The sequence below is a fragment of the Lynx rufus genome, unplaced genomic scaffold, assembly GCF_022079265.1.
Source record: "Lynx rufus isolate CCGP_SWC_20201006 ecotype Redwood Valley unplaced genomic scaffold, mLynRuf1.p SCAF_3, whole genome shotgun sequence".
Taxonomy (NCBI): Eukaryota; Metazoa; Chordata; class Mammalia; order Carnivora; family Felidae; genus Lynx; species Lynx rufus.
The window spans coordinates 158,306,214-158,327,902 of NW_025814845.1; the positions used below are offsets into that span (position 1 = coordinate 158,306,214).

The 21,689-nt window shown below is 41.9% G+C and overlaps 1 protein-coding gene across 5 annotated transcripts in view; it reads right to left on the reverse strand.

The window, feature by feature from the left end:
• Positions 1-272: 272 nt before the first annotated feature.
• NSD3 (nuclear receptor binding SET domain protein 3) overlaps positions 273-21,689 on the reverse strand; it is a 117,289-nt gene continuing 95,872 nt past the window's right edge. For 3 of the 5 annotated variants that reach the window (XM_047091129.1, XM_047091126.1, XM_047091125.1), the window contains 8 exons: positions 17,967-18,169; positions 17,113-17,225; positions 16,249-16,518; positions 10,892-11,008; positions 8,774-8,915; positions 7,628-7,734; positions 6,660-6,864; positions 273-6,236 (listed from right to left, as the gene is read on the reverse strand). In XM_047091129.1, the coding sequence (XP_046947085.1) occupies positions 5,995-6,236; positions 6,660-6,864; positions 7,628-7,734; positions 8,774-8,915; positions 10,892-11,008; positions 16,249-16,518; positions 17,113-17,225; positions 17,967-18,169 (1,399 nt within the window). In that variant the 3' untranslated portion in view covers positions 273-5,994. The remainder of the gene's footprint in view (positions 6,237-6,659; positions 6,865-7,627; positions 7,735-8,773; positions 8,916-10,891; positions 11,009-16,248; positions 16,519-17,112; positions 17,226-17,966; positions 18,170-21,689) is intronic. The other 2 variants (XM_047091128.1, XM_047091127.1) reach the window with 1 other exon arrangement.

Below are 21,689 nucleotides of genomic sequence, written 5' to 3' on the forward strand. Positions count from 1 at the left end.
CTACCACGCCAAGCGGGGAGCGACATTCTCCAAGGACCTCACCTCTATGAAAACCAAACCAAACCCCACGAGTGCGGCCCCACGTTTATTCGCAGCGGCGGGGACATCCCGAAGGGCCCTGCAGTGCTGCGGACTCACCGCTGCCCCCCTCCCCCTCAGGGTGCACATCTTGGGCCATTCAACCCTGCGCCGGGTCCCCTCCCTCCCATTATGACCCCTTGTCCAGTAGTTGTGGCAAGAAATGACAGGCAATGAACAAGTCCACAATTTAATTTGTAACATACAGGACAATTTATTGAAGTCAATCTCAAGCAAAATCTGAAATCAGTGGAATGTCATTAAGAACCTTTCCAAATTAATCCTCACGGAAGCAAAAAACACGTCTGAATTCCAAAGTAGTTGTCAAATAAAAAAAGGCAACATCTCAGTAAATATAATGTACAAAAATTTATGTTCCTACCAGCACACACAGTAGTTAGAAGCTTAAAATTACAGGCAATCCTAAATGTACTGTAACTAGTCACCAATAAGCTATCTATATACAGGTTAACCAAGCTTTACACGTTTCACACTATGCAGTAAAACATAGGTCGATCAACAAAATCCCCAAAATATCATGTATCTTGAAGTCTATGTGGCAACATCAAGTCATTATACAGTAATGCCCTAGTGGAACACCCCCCAGGGAAAATGAACACTAATCCCTTAGTGTCAAGAGCTTCTAGCCAAGCCACAGAAACCCAAAAGAGATTGACTTTAGTGAATATTGATGCTCTGTTATTAAAGACTCAAATCTCAAGTGATTTAGGCAAAATAACATTTCACAGGATCTACAAAGTTTATTACAGATAAACAAAGTACAGAAATAACCAATCTACAAAGGTCATTATCATAGATAAAGATCACAAGAAAATGAAAACAGAATCTGTAGGTATCTGTGTTTGTTGTGCAATATCACAAGTGGTTACAAATGAATTTCTCATACCAATTCCAATTATGCACACACCCCTGTATATAAAAAGGACCTAATTATTAGCCAGTTGTAATCATCATTTAGCATCTTGGTCATCGGAGGCAATATGATTTTCTTTTTTGACACAGGGTATGTGACAGCACAAATGAGATAAAAGTAGAAAAGTAAATTTTATCCAGTCCACTCCTAAACTGACAAGAATACCTTACGAATACCTTATCTCGGGGATCTGCTGGCTGCTGAGAGCCACCAGCTCGAGTCAGAGGTCCGCAGCAGGCAGGGAGAGGGCACACTGGCACCCAAGGGTGCTTTCTTGCTAATCCGCAGATGGAGAAGGTCACGTAAGAAAACTAGGGGCTGAATAAATGACTTTGGCAACTGTTTATCTTTTCCCTTTGTCTTACACGTAATGGACTTGCACGGGCTACTGAGGCACAGGTCGCTCTCCTCCTCCTCCCCTTTCACACGTATGTGCCACAAGCACCTGAACTTGTCACCTAAGCAATGGACTGACAAGAAAAGAACGGAAATGTTTTTTGAAACACGCAGGTTACACCCTGCATTTCAGGAGTGCAACGTAAGTGCAAATTTTTGTTTTTTTCCCTACACAGGCATATATATTAAAAGGAAAGAGGAGGTGCACGGGGATAGGGCTGACAAAATGACAAAATAAAGAACATACATAGGAAATATTCATAAAAATGCTGCTGGTATTTCATGCAAGAGTCTCTTCCTCAAATGCATACATGAAATCTGAGATATCTACTGTGGACACCCTCTCCCATTTGCAGAACTTTGCCTTTAATCCAAGCTAAAGAGGATAAGAGACTAGGCTATTTGTTTTCAAAACAGTATACAAAACAATGCTTTCTACTTCATAAATTTAAAAATAACTGTAAAATAAGGGGAATCTGAAGAGTTTCAAGTACTTAAAAAACCTGAATTCAATGAGGCAGAGGTCTCAATGTTAAAGTGACTACTTCGTACCTGTGGTAAACATGATCAGTCCCCGCCCTCACCCTATTCTACCCCTTCTCTCCCGGTCCCCGCCCCAGGTAAAAGTCGGTAGATTTCAGTATATACAAATTCCCAACTTTTCAGTATTTGTTAATACATGGCAAAGCTGTCTAATTACATCTATTCCCCAGCTCATCTGAAACTGGGAGTTCTAGTCTTTGTTTACAGATAACCAGGGACCAATTCGAGGTGGCTCTGGGCCAAAGGAAATGGTTCCCAATGATCTTGTCAAGTCGCAGCAACAAGGCCCAACGACTTGGGGCGGCCAGATGCCGCAGCCTTGGAAGAAGGAAGTGGAGTGGAATTTGCGCTGCCCAGCGATCAAGCAACTTCCCAAGGTCATGGTACCTCACGGAGAAGTACATCAAATGTAAGATTCCCAAGCCGTGAGGACTCCACGGCAACTCGTTTCCTTACCCTGTCGGGACGTGGCATGTGGCAGCACCTTGACTTTAAGGTGAATGCTAAAGGAAGAGCGTGGGACTTAAAAGGAAGTGAAGGACGAGCCACGAATCCCGGGCAGTCCAGAGACTCCCCCCTGCACAGCGGCCTCCCCACCCTCCACACTGCAGCTCTGGGTCCGGCCCTGTGGAGCACAGACCACGTGACTAGTCCAAAAGGAAACTCTACTTCATGAACCATGAAAGAAACGTGTCCAACAGCCTGCCCTGAGAGTCCTTTACATGATTATCTCAGAATTTCAAAACATTTTTCACAAGCACGTTTCCAAATAGTCTGTGGAAATGGCAGAAGGGAGCTAGGAGCAGCCACCAACCCCCCCCCCGCCATTATTTATTTATTTATTTAAGATATGGTCCTGACTTGAACACACAGCTCCAAGTTTCAATGATTCTAAAAGGCAGCCTATTCTATAGCTCAGGCCATCATTTTTGAGAATTAAGGTAGAGGAGGAACTCATAAGATAAAAATGAAAATAAAACCCACCTCCCTCCTGACTCTAGCCCTGATTAGATATTACAGGAGTGAATCACTTCCTCCAGCTGCTTTGGCCTTCCAGGAATGAAGGGTCAGCCACCCCCTCCCAGCCCCAGGCGGCCCTCCTGACTCCCTTGTGACTGGGGTCCAGCCCCTTCCTGCACTGCACGCGCCTGGAGGGCTTCCAGGATTTCCTCTGTAGTTGTTACTGTCTGATTTCTGAAGCTTTACGCTGATGATCAAAAATTTTACATTCACTTCTTCTTCCAAAGAATTAACAGGAGGCTAAAAAAAAAATACCACCATTATCCCATGCTGCCATGAGCTATCTCATTTTTGGACAAGAATAAAAACCAACCATCTATGCTCTGACCACACATACAGATTTAAAAGTTAAATACCAACTTAAGCCTGAGAGAGAGACACGTCTTTTGGAATACCTCACTGGCGAGGCGCAGTGAGCGCAACTCTCTCTCCCTCTCTGCTTCTATCACCTGCAACTTGGAAATACATGAAAGAGGTCAGGAGTGACACCACGGAGGTGTGAGGAGAGCTCCTTGGCACTGGCAGGACCGAAGCCACTTTTCGGACTGTTAAAGAGCAGTCACGGACAAAGACTCCAGAGCTGTGGTTAGCCACTTTGTTTTCTACCCTGATTTCTGAAATGGCAGAACAATCCTATTAGGTACCCCCCACCCCCAACAAAAACGATGAAATCTCAGCAGAGCTGTTACAGATACATGAACCAAACACGACACAATGAAGAAGCTGCATAAAAATACTTAAACCTAAGGTACCTGCAGTGCAGAGGATGTACCCTGGCTTACCGTAGAAAAGTCCTCAGATATTAAATAGCACTGAGTTGGAAACAAAGCAAAGAGAGAAGATTTCATGTTTGATACTATTTCAACAAGAGTTGCACTTCGAATGTTAAAGGAAATCCTTCATGTTAGTAAGTTTAAAAAAGCAAACATCTATCATATATATATATATATATATATATATATATATATATATAAAGTTTTAGTATGATAAAACCTAGATTTTCTTAAATTATTTTTTAAAAGGATATCAAACCATATAATTGCTCAAGAGCAATTATGTTGCAAAGAGTTTAGTGTTTTGGTGAAGCTGTACTTCATGTTACTCATAGCAATTATATTTGGTAACACGTACAGCATTTTCCATTTTGCTCTTTCTTCTGGGACCATGTCTGATCAATAGAATTACTGGAGGCCCAAGAAGTCACCTCAGAATTAATTGCTGGAATCAGGCAAATGGCAGTTTAGGAGCTTAAGTAAAGGAAGTGTAGTGTGGTTTTTGTTTGTTTTGTTTTTTTTTACAAGAGAAAACCCAGTACGATTACACATTTACATTAAAAAAAGAGGCACAAAACAGTGTTTCTTCTTTTTTCCAGAGAAGAACTCTAAATTGACAAGAAAAAAGGAACACGCGTGACACAACCGAAGGAATGTGGCCGAGCATCTACTCTCTCAACCTTCATAAGGTTCCTAGAAACTTCTTGAGGGAAAATAAACGCTACCAGGTATCAGCAACTGTAAGCAGTCAGAATCCACAGAGAAAGTTATAGTTCATTCAAGCTAGCCCTAGACTTCTACTTAGCACAGTGTTACAACAAGGTCTGACATGACTAATTACTTCATACCAGGAATACTGGAATATACATATTCCTAAACATGAAATGCAAGCGAATTTTGTGGGCAGACACCTTGGTACACTTGCATCTGTGAGATCCAAGCATCACCACCAACCATTTTTGCTAATGCTGCTTTCTCGGGAGCTTCCCTAAGTGCTTCCTACAACGAAGTGTGTTTGTGTGGCTCTTACCTACCCTGTAGAAGTGTCCCCCTTCCTCAATGGGGGCGATGTTGGTTACTAGATAATACGAGATATAAATTGTCTACATAGAACTTGGGGCTGCCCCTACCCCTTCTGCCCCCCAAATTAGGAACTAAACCAAGAAACCTACTCAGATACAGCTCAGATTCATTTGTGTAGTTCCCACTAGGAAACATGGCTGAGCGGCCAGCGAGCTGACAAAGGGAATGTTTGATTGGGACAGGGAAGCAGAGACAAGAGAGGAAATGCCCTTAATTCTCTCCAAGATGGACGAGGGGGCTCCACTATACTGAACAGAAAATGGTGCTTGTATGATACAGTGTCTGGTCTGGGCCTCTCGTCTCCCGTTATCTGCCTTTGTCAGTGTGCTAGGATAGAGGGGGGATGACCACTCACGTCCACATAAACACACTTCATCAAAAATGTCCACGATCAATGGAAAATATTTCCAACTCAGTGAACGCACCCCCTTCTGTCTTTCTCCAAAACCCAAAACCACATTACATTCCTTTCTAGGTAGAGTTATCACGTCATAAAGCCCACCTAGGTTAAGACCACAGAGGTAAAATCCACTGAGGCATTTTGTTCTCAAGAGGCCAGATCCAATACTCCCATAAAGCCCTTCTCTGAGACTATGAAAGACGTTCTGAAGGGAAAGAGAAGTCAGCCTCCCTACTGCTCAGCAAAGAGGTATATGAAGATCATCAGAGCCTTTTCCAGAGGGCCTGCTCCAGCTCCTACGTGAGACGCACACGCACACTGAACAGACTACCTGACTACATTTCTTAAGATAAAAAAAAAAAAAGAAGAAAATAAATAAAGGAATGATGGCTACTTTTGCTTTTTACACCCAAGGAACACATCTGAGACTTCAAATTTATCTCATTAACATAACTTTCTCTTCTAAAAGCGAAGACATCTCTTTTTCCAGCTGCAAAGGCATTGAAGCACAATAAAAGGCAAGAAAAGACCAAGGGAATCTGGCCCGCTACAGAAGAGGCCGCAAGCTGACAAAACAGAACCAGATCCCAGCAATTGCTCCTGCCCGCGCCACCCGGCTCCCCATTCGCACTTCAGTAAGGCAGCGCTGAAGGCCAAGGCCGCGCGCACCGCAGCCGGCTCTTCTTCCACTAACGCGTCACCGATTCCCCTTTTTTCTTTTCTTTTTGTCATTTCAATAAAAAGAAAAAAAAGAAATCACCACCCATTTATTCTCTCAGGTCTTCTCCACGATCCTGCGATTCCAACTTGCATTTGATCTTGCTCCAGTACTCTGCCGACACAGGAGATTCGGGGTCGTGCTCCGAGCAGCAGAGCCGGCCTTCCAGGGCCGAGGGAACCAGAGCGCCCTCTCGGTGATCTTTACAGAAGGAGCGCGGGCAGAACTCGCAGAAGGAGACGGCGGCGCTGCCGCACTCACCGCACTGGTGCCACGGGCACTCCCACTTTCCTAGTGAGGGGTGGGGACAGGGAAAAGAGCCCCATCAGTGCCCGCCTCGACGACCTGACCCGTGAAACACCCCCGTTCCCACCGTCTTCTCTGATTGGAGACCGAGTTCACCTGAGCACCACTCCGAATTTCAGCCAAACTTACGAGCAGGTGCACTGGTGAGCCCGGAGGCGTGCTGCTGCCCGAAACTCAACGCCACAGGAGCCAACTGCTCACCCAGGGCAATAGGGACACAGAGACCAGTCTCTGCTGGCCCGCACCCACTCCCTATTTGCAGGGATAAATTTTTCGTGAGCATACTTTATGTCTGCTACTGTTGGCTGTTCTAGTCAGCCTCATCCATTCCATGGCTCCACGAAGGACAGTGAAGTACCTCTTACATTACACGCACGTCAGAGACAGGGTCTCAAGAGTTTAGCTTACCATACGGTGGCTGAGTCAGGTTAAGGCATAAGAGGTGGTATGCTTTGGGACAGTCTTTTTTGTCACACATGACCAGCTCTCCACCATCTCCACACTGAAAACAGTAATCTTCATGCATCTGCTTTGGTTCTGCTTTGATTTTTCGCCTCTTCTGCTTTAATTTAGCATTTTTGGCCTTTTCTTCAGTTGTTGATGCACATGTTGGCTGGCAGGGAGAAGGATCACAGTTGTACTGAACACGGTGCGTGAAACTTCACACAGAACAGGAACTCCCACAACCCCACGTTCATTTAAGCTCTTTTAAATTTGGTTGTTCAATGACCTAAAAACCACTGGGAGGACTTATCCCATAACAGTATGAACACGAAAATATGGCTTCATTTTCACTACTTTTGAATAAGGTGCTTTGTTTTTTAAATTGCAAGGATACTGAGACATAATTCGCATACCACAGAACGCACTATTTTTTTTTTAGTGTTTATTTTTGAGACAGTGAGCGAGCAGAGGAGGGGCAGACAGAGAGGGGGACAGAGGATCTGAAGTGGGTTCTGAGCTGACAGCTGATGCGGGGCTCGAACTCACAAACCACGAGATCATGACCTGAGCGGAAGTCGGACACTTAACCAGTCGACTGTGCCACCCAGGCGCCCCAGGACACAAAACATTTTAAAGCGCCTCACTCAGTGGTTTTAAATAGAATGTGAATTTTAAAAAAAAGTTTTGAAAAGGATACTGGTAACTTCAAAAACAATCAGAAATACAGACACATTTTCAGAACCTGACAGATCTTACTGATATGCTTCGTTAGAAAGTTAGAGAGTCTAAACTCTGGCTACCACAACGACTGTCCCTCGAACTAATCCAGGTACCCATTTGCCAGCATTTTCCTGAGATGGTCATGCACTTCTTGAGCAGCCCCACTCCTGATTTCCCGCTGGCTTGGGGTGCTTGCTTCCCTCACGACTGACCTTCGGCCGCACTCCCAGAAAGCCGCTGCAGTTCTCTGCTCCACAGTGGCATTCCGTTCTGCCGTTGCCCAGACAATCCAGGTTATAATTAAATGTTAACTCCATCCCTAAAACAAGAGAAATAATTATTCATACTCAAATCATGGGGAAGAGAAATGCTGCCACGGACACACACTCACAATGAAAGAGAGACATAATTCTGACATGAAGGCTTTTCCCTCACCCGTGTTCCACACAGAAGACAGTGATGGGGAAAAACAATAGAGGAAAACATCCCCATCCACCAGTGATGACAGCAAAAATAGTCTACAGAAGTTGTCATATCCTTTTCATTGAAGTGGTCAAGATCCATGTAACAGAGACTAAGAATCTAAAATCTGTGCTCAAGACAAATGGGTTCTGGTTTAGTTGCTTTCCTAAAGCTAATTTACACCAATTTCTGAATGAATAATAGGACCATGGCATCTTGGTGACCATACCATCTCTGGTGATTAATGCTTTAGATTATGATCAGAAAAGAATTCACCACGCAGATTTACTATTTACACCAAAGACCCAGGGATTTGAGCTGGGAGGTCCAAGCTTTCTCTTAGCTGGTCTTGAAGAGGCCACAACGTCGGGAATGCCTTTAATCTCTTCTAGCTATAGTTCTTCTCTTCTTACCCATTTTCCTACAAACCCAGCAGAGAAGAAACTAAGTTCTGCTGTTAAGATGCTAGATGGGTAAGGAAAAATGGAAGCAGCAGCTGGCTTCAGAAGCTTTTTATGTCTACCCTGAAACAGATGATCTTCCAACTAAAAAACAAACACCCCCCACCCCCCCACCAAACAAGCCCAGACACCAGTTGAAGTTAACACAGTATGTTAATACTTTAAAAAAGAAAACAAAAGCCTAAGCATCTGGTTATATCGCACAGACAGCAAGAACTTGGAGAAGTAATTCATTAGGGTCAAGGACCCAGAGAATTCTGTGACATCCTCTCTGCTTGCTTAAACTCCCTTTTGCAGGACACAGATTTTCACTTCTTAACGGCAGATAATAATTCTAAATAGAATTCTATCTTATTTGAATAAATCCTTAAGCCTCAAACCTTGAGGGATGTCCTGCCCAGGGAGGAGGGCATGGGGAGCAAGCTGGTTTTTTACCTGCAGGAATATCACAAAGAGCAAAAAGTCCAACTCGAACATCTCCATTCACTGTCCACTTTTGTGTTTCACAGTTTGGATTACAACTGTGGTTCATAAAGCGAGAATAATTTCCTTTGGGGCCAGCATCAATTATACGGTCCTTCAGAAAGAAAAGAAATGAAAGGTGCCTTTAACATAAAGCTAAGTACAAGTCTCTCTCAGAAATAGCCAACTTGGTCAAGAGCCACAGGGAGCAGCTTTTTGCTACCAGCCGATGTCTGACGGCTGACAAATCTGACATCATGTGCTCTCTGAGCCGTTGACTAAGTTCTTGACTTTATTTGATGACCTTCAAGTCAAAGCATTTAAGATAAAGTAGAATTTAGCTTTTCCTTCCTTCCTTCCTTCCTTCCTTCCTTCCTTCCTTCCTTCCTTCCTTCCTTCCTTCCTTCCAGTTTGTTTCTAGACATAGACCACAGAATAATGCTATGTGGAAGATCAGTTGGCCACAGGCTGAGGAAGGGCATTCTGCGATGCCAGAGCACGGAGATCAGTGAGCCGCGTGGGGTGGAAGCTATGGTTTTCTGCTGTCAGCCCTCCTTTCCTGCTCTGCTCAAGCAGCAAAACGACCATGGGGGCAAATGGAGAAGAGTGTAGGCCACGGAGAGGGAAGGAGGAAAAATGAAAGACTTGGTCTCTGAATGAAGACTTTGGGATTTGATCAATGGAAGGGCTGTCGTGTGGGATATACTCTTTAGTAGTCATCTGTTCCTTCTGTTTCACTTACACTGATGTTCAGAATACAGTCAAAAGCTCAACAATCTGGCCCCTGAATTCAAACTCTGATAATCTGGATAAGCTCTGGAGGACGGGGCCTCCCCAGCATTGTCAAAATGGCTGGAGGGTCCCTGCCAGTGAGGGGAGGATGTGAAGGGCTTACTCAGTAATCAGAAATAATTGGTATTTTATGTTTATGAAAGTTACAATCATGAAAGTTGTAAAACTGTTAAACAATGACATATCAGCTAAAATAAGCTTTTTTGTTTTTAAAGTTTATTTATTTTGAGAGAGACAGTGTGAATGCTGGAGGGAGGGAGAGAATCCCAAGCAGGCTTTGCACTGTCTGTGCAGAGCCTGACATGGAGCTTGAACTCATGAACCGTGGTATCATGACCTGAGCTGAAATCAAAAGTCGGACGCTTAACCGACTGAGTCACCCAGGCGCTCCTAGAGTAAGTTTTTTTTTTTTTTAATTTTTTAAATATTTATTTATTTTTGAGAGAGAGACAGAGAGAGTGCGAGTGGGGAGGGGCAGAGAGATTAGGGAGACACAGAATCTGAAGCAGGCTCCAGGCTCTGAGCTGTCAGCACAGAGCCCGATGCGGGGCTCAAACAGCGAGATCATGACCTGAGCTGAAGTCAGACGCTCAACCGACTGAGCCACCCAGGCACCAAGAGAATAAGCTTTTAAGTGATTTCTAGTTCTTACTTTTAATGGTATTCCCTCAGTTTCAGGGATAGCCTGGAACACCAGAAAGATGGGTACTAGTCTTTGCTCTGCACTCAACAGATCACTTGTCATGGCTGGACCTCAGTTTCTTGTCCCCTGCATGGCAGAGGGCTGCTGCAGAAGTGAGGTGAGATACAGACAGAACGCACAGCAAAGGTGGCTTACAATCTCATGGATTAAACTGGCAGTTTTCCTGTCATCCTGCTTATGGCTTCATTCATTTGTCCTAACTCAGACATGAAGTTTCAGTATACAGAACAATTCAGAGTTAGAATTTTTGCTAAATCAGAACTTTAATGGTGCTTTAGAACTCAGCATGGCAGAGCTGATGGTCTCCATCAGTAATGGAGAAACTGAGGGCCAGGTTCTTCCGTGACCATGTCTGCCCTGTCCTGGCTGTCTCTCCACTCACAGGGCCACCTCACATGCCACATGCAAAGCTTCACTAACCAGCCACGGTGCACTGTGGTGTTAAGAAGCACACTGTGGCTGGTAGCACACTGGCTACTTCAAACCATTCTAACTCTCCTGGAAAAAAAATCAAGTTAGAGGAAATGGAGTTCAACCTAAGACCATGAAACAAAAACCAAGAATCCTTTTTTTCTTACAAAAAAAAGCAATTTTACCTTGGTAACAGTTAACATATAAAAATTAGTTACACTGTTCTCGTGGGCTCGCTTGATTCGCAATCTGCACTCTTCTTCATCAATTAATTCACCGACATATTCATTTACAAATTCACCCTGTAGAGAAGCACATAACACATAAGTGTAAAACCAGTGTGTTATATTTGAAAGCATTCTTTAACACTGTATGTGTAATGTAATCCAAGAGAATTAACCAGAAAGACTGCTGGAAGTACAACTTTAACCCTAGAGACAAATGGTGGTTGTCATTCATTGGCATGCAGGTGGCACCTTTGTTCATATGTTGCATATATTTTCTCCATATGTGAACTCTTTGCAACAAAACATGATCCCTTATCCTATTTGTTGCATATATTTTTACCACATCTGTCTTGTTCCTTCTTTCTATTCAATTCTATTCTATTCTAATTGACATTATTTCTAACTTTAGATGTTTGGCAGATTGACCAGTGGAACCAACTGAGCTTAAAGTTTTCTTTTTTGGAACATCTTTTTTTTTTTTTTTTTTTTTTAATGTTTATTTTTGAGAGAGCAAGAGAGAGGGAGACACAGAATCCAAAGCAGTCTCCAGGCTCTGAGCTGTCAGCACAGAGCCCAACACGGGGCTCAAACCTACAAACCCTGAGATCATGAACTGAGCTGAAGCAGGATGCTTAACTGACTGAGCCACCCAGGCGCCCCTGTTGGAAGGTTTTTAATGATACTTTCAATTTCTTTAATAGTTTATAGAACTATTCATATTTTTTAATTTATTTTTGTGGGAGTGGTGATGATTATGCTTTTCTAAGAATCCATTCATATAAATTTTCAAATTTATTGGCAAAAATGTAGTGATACTTTTATTTTTTTGTGAGTTTGAGCCTCATGTTGGATGTAGAGGTTATTTAAAAATATAAAACCTTTAAAAAAACAAAAAACAACTAAAAAAATACCCATTAACTATGAATTAAATTATATGAATAAAAATAACGAAACAAGAACTTTAATAGAGCTAGAAATCTGTCCTCAAAGACTATGGCAAAAAGGTAAGCTGTAATTCAGTATTTAATATATATTTTCTTAATTTTGAAGAAAGAAATCACCTTGTTACAGGAAGTCCCTTGTTTGGCTCTGGCCCACATTTGCAAGGATCTGTTATGTGCGAAAGGAAGAGGGATGGCTGTGTACAATCAAATTCCATATTTGGCCTTTGTCCCTCAATGTATCAAAAATCTTTTCCATGCTGCTACTAAGTCTTTATGATTTTGCTTTTCAGGAATATATACTTCCAACTATTTTGTAAAAGAGCAATTGTCTTACATTAGCAATTCCTCAAGTGCTACTGGACAGAATAATCCTGACTGTATTTTCTTTTCTCTTGATTATATCAATTTAATAAATTAGAATACCTTTTAAAATAAATGCAACTACTGTTAAAAGATGTTAGGAGCGCCTGGGTGCCCCAGTTGGTTAAGTGTCTGACTTTATTTAGCTCAGGGCATATTCTCACGGTTCATGAGTTCAAATCCCACATCGGGCTCTTCGTTTTCAGTGTAGAGCCTGCTTGGGATCCTCTGTCTCCCTCTCTCTGCCCCTCCTCCCCCAACTCAAAAATAAATAAATAAACATTAAAAAATTAATAAAAGATGTTAACATGATATTAAACTGGATAAATTTCAGGATAGCCCCTACACCTCCCCTGAAGTCATAGGCAAAATTTATGTATGTGATATGCATGGCTTAAAAGTACCACCAAAAATTTTGCATTCTAGGAGCACCTGGCTGGTTCAGTCAGAAGAGCATGTGACTCTTGATTTTGGGGTCATGAGTTTAAGTCTCACGTCGGGTGTAGAGATTATTTAAAAAAAAAAAAAAAAACTTAAAAAAATTTGCATTCTAATGACATTTTAAATGTCAATGACCTTTGGCCAAGCAATCCAATCCATATATTTAATGATCAGTGAATCCTGTTGGCTCCGCCTTCAAAATATCAGCAATGTACCCACTTCTCTCTGGCTCAGCTACAACCCTGGTAGTCCATATGCCACCATCATTTCTCTCCTGGACAACAATGGTCTCCTTTTTGTTAGCCCTTCCCCATGATCATAAATTCCACAGACTACAGCCAGAGTTAATTTTTGGAAACACAAGGGTGGCACACGGATACTTAAGGCAGCCCCCAAGATGCCTGTCTCCCAGCGCTCATGCCGTGGTGTGATTCTCTCTCCTTGAGTGAGTGGGACCTGCGACTTGCTTCTAACCAATAGAATACAGCAAAGATGACAGAATGTATGTGATTCTGGGAGTCTGTTACATCAAGACTTTAGCATCCATCTTGCTGGAGTGTCTCTCCCCTGTTGGCTGTGAGGAAGCAAATAGCCAAGTCGGGGAACTCCATGTGGCAAGGAATTGTGGGCAGCCTCTAGAGGCTAATAGCAGCAAAACAACAACAAGAACAACAACCCCAAACAAAAACCACCTGAAGCTCTCAGACCTATAGCTGCAAAGAGCAGAATTCTGCCAATAGCCATGCAAGCAGGAAAGTATATCCTTCTCTAGTTGGGGCACAAGAATGAGAAATCCAGTCCTAGAAGCATCTTGACTGAAACCTTGTGAGACCCTAAGCAGAGGACCCAGCCAAGCACTGCCCAACTCCTGACCCCTAGAAACTGTGAGAAAATAAAGTGTGTGTAACATCATAAGTTCCCAAGTTTGTAGTATTATTGTCAGGCAGCAATAGAAAATGAATACATCCAGTCAGATCAAGTCACTTCCCACTAACAACTTCCAGAAGTCTCCCTCCTGTGGTCTCTAAGTTCCCATAAGATCTGGCCCCAGGCTACCTTCTCTGCTATCTCCTGCCTCTCACCCCTCTCCTCCTCACTCTTCTCCAGATGCACTAGCTCTCCTGCTGTGCCTGGAGCATGCTAAGGCCCCTGTCTTTGCTCTTTCTTCAGCCTGAAATGCATGCCTTTTTTCCACATTGTTCAGGTCAAATGGCACCCCTCAGCCTTCCTTAACCAAGCAATTTAAAATAACAATTCCTGTCACCAGCCATCCCCTTTGACAGTATTATTTTTCTTTGCAGCATTTTAGTGGTACCTAGCATTACATATCTGTTTATTACCTGTCTCTAGCAGACCCACAAAGGTATGTTGTTCACTACTGTTTTTCCAAATGCCTAGAGTAGTACCTGGCACATAGAAGCAGCTTCACAAACATGTGCTTAATGAATGAGTTTCGCTTCAAGTGATCTAATCTATAGAAATGGGTGCATGAAGACCGAAAATCAAGAATGTTCACTACAGAATTAAATAAATTATATATATATAAAGTTTATTAGAAGATAGGTTATAAGTTATGGTACATTTTACTATAGAATACAATGGGAGTTTAGTTAAAAAAAGAATGAGCAAAAAAAAGAAAGAATGAGCAGAAATCTATATGGGTTGTCATAAAGGGATGTTTATGATATATTAAGTGGGATAAAATAATATGTATATTTGTTTTTAAAGATTCTATAAGTATAGGATATAGGACTATGTATTTGTATACATAAAAGGCTACATGACAACCTATTAACTGGTCATCTCTGGTGAGGAGACCAGGAATTGAAGGGATGAAAGAATTTCACTCTTTATTATCTTTTTTGTATTGTTTCTCTTTCCTACAGTACTTTTTAACCACAAAGATGATTTTTCTTTTTTTTACAGGTAGAAAAATGTCAAGAGTAATTTTAATTCCCACTATGTCCACCTTCTCTCACTGAGAGTCTCTGCACTCTTACTAGTTCGCTACTGGCCCTGGGCAAGCGGCGGGGAGTGGAGGGGTGGGGGTGACGGAAGAGAGGGCCGAAAGGGAGCCTCATTTGAAACCGCACACTATTCAGGCTTGTCCCTAGATAGTTCAGTAGGACACTGTTTTCAACAAGGATCCCAGGAGATTCCTGGGATCTCTGAAGTTTGAGAGCCACTGTTTGAACACTAGGATTTGCTGGTGATTTTCATTCTTCTTTGAGTTATTTGCATTTAAAATTTTTCTTCAAAGAGACCGCTTGGAAAAAGCGCCTCAAAGTGTAAGAATGAAGATAATTTATTTATTTTTTTAAAGTTTATTTATTTTGAGACAGAGCAAGCAAGCAAGCGTGCACGAGTGGGGAAGGGGCAGAGAGAGCAGGAGACAGAAAGAATCCCAAACACGTTCTGCACTGTCAGTGTGGAGCCCAACTCAGGGCTCAAACCCACGAGCCAAACTGTGAGATCATGTCCTGATCTGAAATCAAGAGTCAGACACTTAACCGAATGAGCCACCCAGGGGCCCCAAGAATGAAGACAATTTATAAGTGTTAAAGATCTCAACCTTTGCCAGTTGCTTTTGCACATATACTCTAATTTGAGACTGGCAACAACCCTTTTAAGAGTGTAGGGCAAGGGTTATGATACATCCGCTTGAGAGTGGAGGAAACTGAGGCTCAAGGAGGTTAGTGACTTGGCCACATCCTCACAGCCAAGGAATTGTGACATTGGTGCAAGGCTTGGGTTTGCTAGTTTCCATCCCAGTATGTTCTGACCTTCATACTCTTTTGCCTTTACTAAGCCTTTTACATCTCTTTTGCTTAACAGGTCAAAAATATTTCAAATAGAAAATGACCAATGGGGGCGCCTAGGTGGCTCAGTCCGGCTCTTGATCTTGGCTCAAGTTGTGATCTCATGGTTATGAGATCCAGCTCTGTGTCAGGCTTGATGCTGAGCGTGGAACCTTCCTGGGATTCTCTCTCTTTCTGTCCCTCCCTCGCTTGTGCTCTCTCTCTCTCTCAAAATAAATAAGCTTTAAAAAAAATAAATAAAATAAAAAAGGAGGGACACCTGGGTGGCTCAGCCAGTTAAGCCTCCGACTTCGGCTCAGGTCATGATCTCACAGTTTGTGAGTTTGAGCCCCACGTTGGGCTCTGTGCCGACAGCTCAGAGCCTGGAGCCTGCTTCGGATTCTGTGTCTTCCCCCCCTCTCTCTGCCGCTCCCCAACGTGTGCTTCGTCTCTCAAAAATAAATGTAAAAAAAAAAAAATGTATAAAGACAGTCAATTAAAACCAGATTAAAAAAAAAAAAAAAGGAAATGACCAATGTCCCTTCTCCTTTTTATGACTGACCATAGGACATCCAAAGTTTATGTGCATTTTATTACTGCCTCTTCCTACCACTTCTGCTCTGCTCAAGAAGTGCCAAACTTTCAACTTGGGAAGCTTCAAAATTTTGCCAAAAATCCCTATGTATTTCACCCCTAGGAGGAGATGAAGCATCTTCTGAGAGGCACAGCCCTGGTCTGTCCCACCGCCCCTGTGGCCTCTGTCCCAGGCTACCTTCTTAATGCTCCTTTTGGTCCTGAGGCCCCAGCCTCTCCGTTCTGTTTTGATGATTTCTGCATCAGGGTAGAGCCTCTTTGTAAAGCACTGGTTCTGGCACCGATCTCCAGCCGGGCACACCTGCGGGTGGCACTCGTACTGCAGCATCCTGTTTAGGCACTCCGACTCCAGGCCGCACGGGTTCTCATCAGCAGGCTTGCAGTTACAGCGGGGGATCTCTGACAGGTCTGCAACATGGATCTGCACCTTTCCTATTACTTTGTTAGCCTGGAAAACCAAGTCACGAATGAGAGGGAGGAATGTGAACAGGAACCTCACACATCCATGAAATTCTTGGCTTTGCTATAGTGGTGTGATTCTGAGAAAGGTTCTTTATATATCTTGATTTCAATTTCCCCCTGAATAACTTAAGAACAAGCTAAGAATAAAATGGCCTCTTCATACTGGACACAAATATCAAAATCTGATGTGAATTCTCACTTATTTATCATGTGTATTTCTTCTACTAAATTAATGAGCATTTATAACTAAAAGCAACTGTGGGCTTTCTAGAATTTGTAAAGGAGCTAAATACCTATCCTCTCACTTGCTGCAGGACAGCCCTGGTAGGGCAAGAACAAGGTTTCACAGGGAACATGCTGCTCGTAGGTGTGAGAGGGCTTATCAAAGACTCCTCCTCACAGCACAGTGGCTATGGCTCCCATTTTATGCTTCCAACAAAAGCTCTCAGTTTGCTTTACAGAAGACTGGGTGATAATCAGTAAAAGTCTTCATAAGTCAAAAAGGGCCTTCTAATTACTAAGAGGGCGATGCATTTCCTTTTGCCTGTCAAATACCAATGTTTCATGGGTAACGACTCACTTTGATGTGTTTGTAAGGAGGGGGTTTTCTTGAGTTTTTTTCAATCTCAAGTGCTTCTTTGCTTTCTCTTTGTGCTTTCAATTCCTGGAAACGTTTTGCAGCTTCTTCCAGTGCTGCCAATAGGACAAAACAAAGTATATAAATAACAACAACAAAAAAAACCACACACAAAAAAACAAAAAACAAAGACTGTTAGGAGAGCAGTTTTACATTGCCTTCCCAATGCCCTGAATCTGGCCTGGGGTGTTCTTTTTAAAATTATTCTGGAAATAACCATTTTCCACCAGGATAGGATAACGCTGAAATAGGACATAACTCGTTTATAGCTGAACACTGTGCTCTGCGTAAGCCATTGCCTTAGAGAAGAGGTCCTACTTCAATAATCAGAGGCTTCCAAGTAAAGCAAAAAAATAGCCAACCAACCAAAAAAACCCAGCTTTTTATCTCGTACTAGATTTAAATTCCTTTTACCCTTACCCAGAAAGTCAAACTTCCTGGAAACTTGTTGCAAAAACACTTATAAGGCGCTTCATGGGAAGCTTTTACTACTCTTCTGTGGCAAAGGTGCCTCACTGGATTAAGAAGACTATTTCCAAAATAATCTCTATGTTTGTAGAAAGATCACTGAAGATACTCTTTTCATACAGACGGCAGAGTCTACCATACTGAAATGTATTTTTCTAACTGATTGGATAAGATGTGCTCTAATGTGATTGGATACTTCTGGATGCTGGATTGTAACACCTGGTGAAAGTTCTCTAATACCAGAAACATGTCAAGTGCAAGTGAGGAGACACAGAGAAATCAACTGCTGAGTCTTGGTTTTGAGCCACTGTAAACATCATCCAACTTACCTTTTTTGAAGGTCTTGTTAATACTAGTCTGTCCCTCAGCAAAACTTTTGTCTCCTTCAACATAAGGGAACACTCTGCCCTGGTGTACCCAATAGTAGTCATGAGAACCAAAGAAGAACACAGGGAAGTCCCCCAAGTCATGCTTAAGGCCCTGGATGTTCAGTGGCACAGACCTGGGATTGCAGATCTCTGCTGGCCACCATCTGAAAACAAAAGCAATTTTAGATCAATCAAGACACTGAAAAATCATATCATTCTTTACATGGCTGGCACAAGGGAGAAAAAAGGTTTTGTACTTTCACATTGGGCTCTCTGCTGTCAGTGCAAAGCCCACTTGGGATCCTGTCCCCCCCTGCTTACACATGCTCTCTTTCAAAAATAAACATTAAAAAAAATTAATAAAAAAAACATATTGATCAGTGAACTAATGAAATAGTGAACACAGACTAAACCAACTAGACCCTAAACTCCCCATCTAGTTTTTTTTCCTTTAAAAATTAATACCTGATACAAAGGAATATCATGAACATATAAGTTATAAAGCATAACAACTAAAAATAACAACTCATTACCCAACTTAAGAGTTAGAATTTACCAATACTATTCCAAAACCAATTTCAATCCTAGAAAAGTTATGTGTTCCTCCAAATTTGACAATCTTAGTAGTAAGATTGTCTTTCAAGGTATAAAAGTTGATTTCTAGTAGTCAAGGGAACCATTTGAGAATAAACTGATGCTATAGTGAAGAATGACCACTCCATTCAAATGAACATTTTCTTCCCTCTAATCAACCAGAGTAAATAGTTTTTGGTCACATGTACTAGGTTTATGTCAGTGTGTATTTCAGAATCTAATTCATCCTACATCATAACAAATGTGGGATGTGGAACAGAATGAAAACATAACTGAATGAAAACAGGCAATGGCTGAATAGCATAGCGATCACTAAATGGAAATCATCTGTGAGGTACATATGACAGTTTCTAACAATTGGGCAAGTCAAGAATTGAAGAGGTAAGTTTTGGTAGTATATAGAATAATCAGTATGAACAGTAAGTATACAAAAACTTAAAATTTTTTCAGTCTGTGTGCAAGTTGGGGAGGGGCAGAGAGAGAGGAAGACAGGACCTGCAGTGGGCTCTGTGCTGACAGCAGTGAGCCTGATGTGGGGCTCAGACTCATGAACCATGAGATCATGACCTGAGCCAAGGTGGGACACTTAACTGACTGAGCCACCCAGGTGCCCCTACGCTGTTTTAGCTATTTCTTATCCAGGAATGTCTTATCTATTAATTGTCAAACTTGCACTCCTGCCCACCCTGGAATGATACAGATTTTTAATTATAAAAAGCAGTGTGTGTTTAAAAGTTAAAACAATGCAGAAATGCGTAACAAAAACTTAAAATTGCTCCCTTTAAATTTTTTTTTATGTTTTACTTATTTTTGAGAGAGAGAGAAAGAGAGAGAGAGAGCGCACGAGCAGGGGAGGGACAGAGAGAGAGGGAGACACAGAATCTGAAGACAGGTTCCAGGCTCTGAGCTAGCTGTCAGCACAGATCCAGCACAGGGCTTGAACTCACGAACTGCATGATCATGACCTGAGCCAAAGTCAGACGCTTAACCAACTGAGCCACTCAGGCGCCCCATAAATGACACCCTTTTAAAATCTTATGCCTTATACTATTAACATCTGATGTTTTTCTTTCTGGGTCTGAAAAACATATCTAGATCTACATTTTTTTTTAACTATATAAACACATGGAAAGATAATGTATATGCTCTTTCACATGCTTTCTAAATTCAACTATATACCCTGGATATCATCTCATGTTACTATAGAGATGAGCATTATCCCTTTACGGTTATGGATACACTATAATTTATTTGAGAAATCCCTCACTGACTGAGCATTTTGGTTATTTCAAATTTTTGCAATTAAAAATAATACTTTAATGAATACCCCTATAAATACATTTTTTCCTGTTTGTCCAGTTTTTTTCCTTAAATAAATTCCTTAAAAGAGAAGAGCTGAATCAAAAGGTAGACACTGTTACAATTTAATATGTGATGCAAGACTGCCCTGTGGGGGCACTCCTTTTCGCTTGCCCTCCCTAGCCAAAAACTTATTACTCTTAAATCTTTGACAATCTGTTAATTGGAAAAAAACAAAAACAAAAATGAAATAAAAAACCTCTTTGTCCTTAACATATACTTATTTTCAGTGAGGTGCAGCATTTTTTACATATTTATTTTCTATTTGTTCTTCTTTGGCAACCTGGCTCTTTCTCTTCTTTGCTCCCTGTTCTAGGTAAGGTATTTGTCTTTTCTTATTAAAGTAGAAGTAAAAATACCTCCCCTTGGTTTGACATTTGCCTTCTGAAACTTTGTATTTGTTGCCATATAGTATAAAATTACTTATGTATTCAACTGCCAAGTTTTTTTGGGGGGGTTTCTGTCATATGTTAAAAAAAATTGTGTGTGTGTGGGGGGGCATCACGTCTCAATCTCAAGGCCCCTTATATCTCAGCTAAAATAAAATTTTAAAGTTAAATAGGTAAGGGGCTCCTGGGTAGCTCAGTTGGTTAAGCGTCTGACTCTTGATTTCAGCTCAGGTTATGATCTCGCTGTCCGTCAGACTGAGCCCCATGTTAGGCTCTGAGCTAGGTGTGGAGACTGCTTAAGATTCTCCCTCTCCCTTTGCCCCAACCCTACTTGCTAGTGTGTGCACATACACACACTCTACCCCCCCACACACACACAAAGTTAAATAGGTAAGTAAGCAAGCAGCATATTTAAAATTCAGAGAAAATGACATAGCCCTTACTAAAAAAAATTACAATGTTTGAAATCCTACAGAAATATATTTTACTTAGCATTCTGAAAAGTGGACCATTATTGTGCTCTCTTGAACAGTACCTATTTTCTCAGTAAATGATAAACATATGTCTCAAAATGTAGAATGTAGAGTTTTTAAAAATACATCACTATTCCTATTCAATGAAGGCTTGTTAAAGACAGGCTTCTATTTTCTAAGTTTATTTATTTTGAGAGGGGGAGAAAGAGCACATGGGCATGCTCGAGCAGGGGGAGGGGTGGAGAGAAGAGAGAAGAAGAGAAAGACAGAATCTCAAGCAGGCTTCCTGCTGTCAGCCCAGAGCCTGAGGCAGGGCTCCATTCCATGACTGTGGGACTATGACCTGAGCCAGAATCAAGAGTCAGATGCTCAACCGACTGAGCCACCTAGGTGCCCCAAAGACAGGCTTCTTTTTTTTTAATGTTTATTTATTTCTGAGACAGAGAGAGACAGAGAATGAGCAGGGTAGGAGCAGAGAGAAAGGGAGACACAGAATCCAAAGCAGGCTCCAGGCTCTGAGCTGTCAGCACAGAGCCCGACGCGGGGCTCAAACTCACAAACTGTGAGATCATCACCTGAGCCGAAGTCGGTCGCTCAACCGACTGAGTCACCCAGGCACCCCAAGACAGGCTTCTTAAAAGGAGAAAGTTTTATTAATATAATGGCAATCACACATACTTCTTCATTCTCTTAAGAACTAAAAGCTCTTCAAGAAATAATTTCTCTCCTTAAATTCTAAAGAGCTCTCTTCTTGCACTCAGTTTAAAGCTTCTAGCAGAAACTGAAATGGGCCAGATTTAGGGGTAAAGAGAACTATTTTGGCCAGGATATAAATTCTTTTATTTTATTAGAAATCAATATAAATGAAT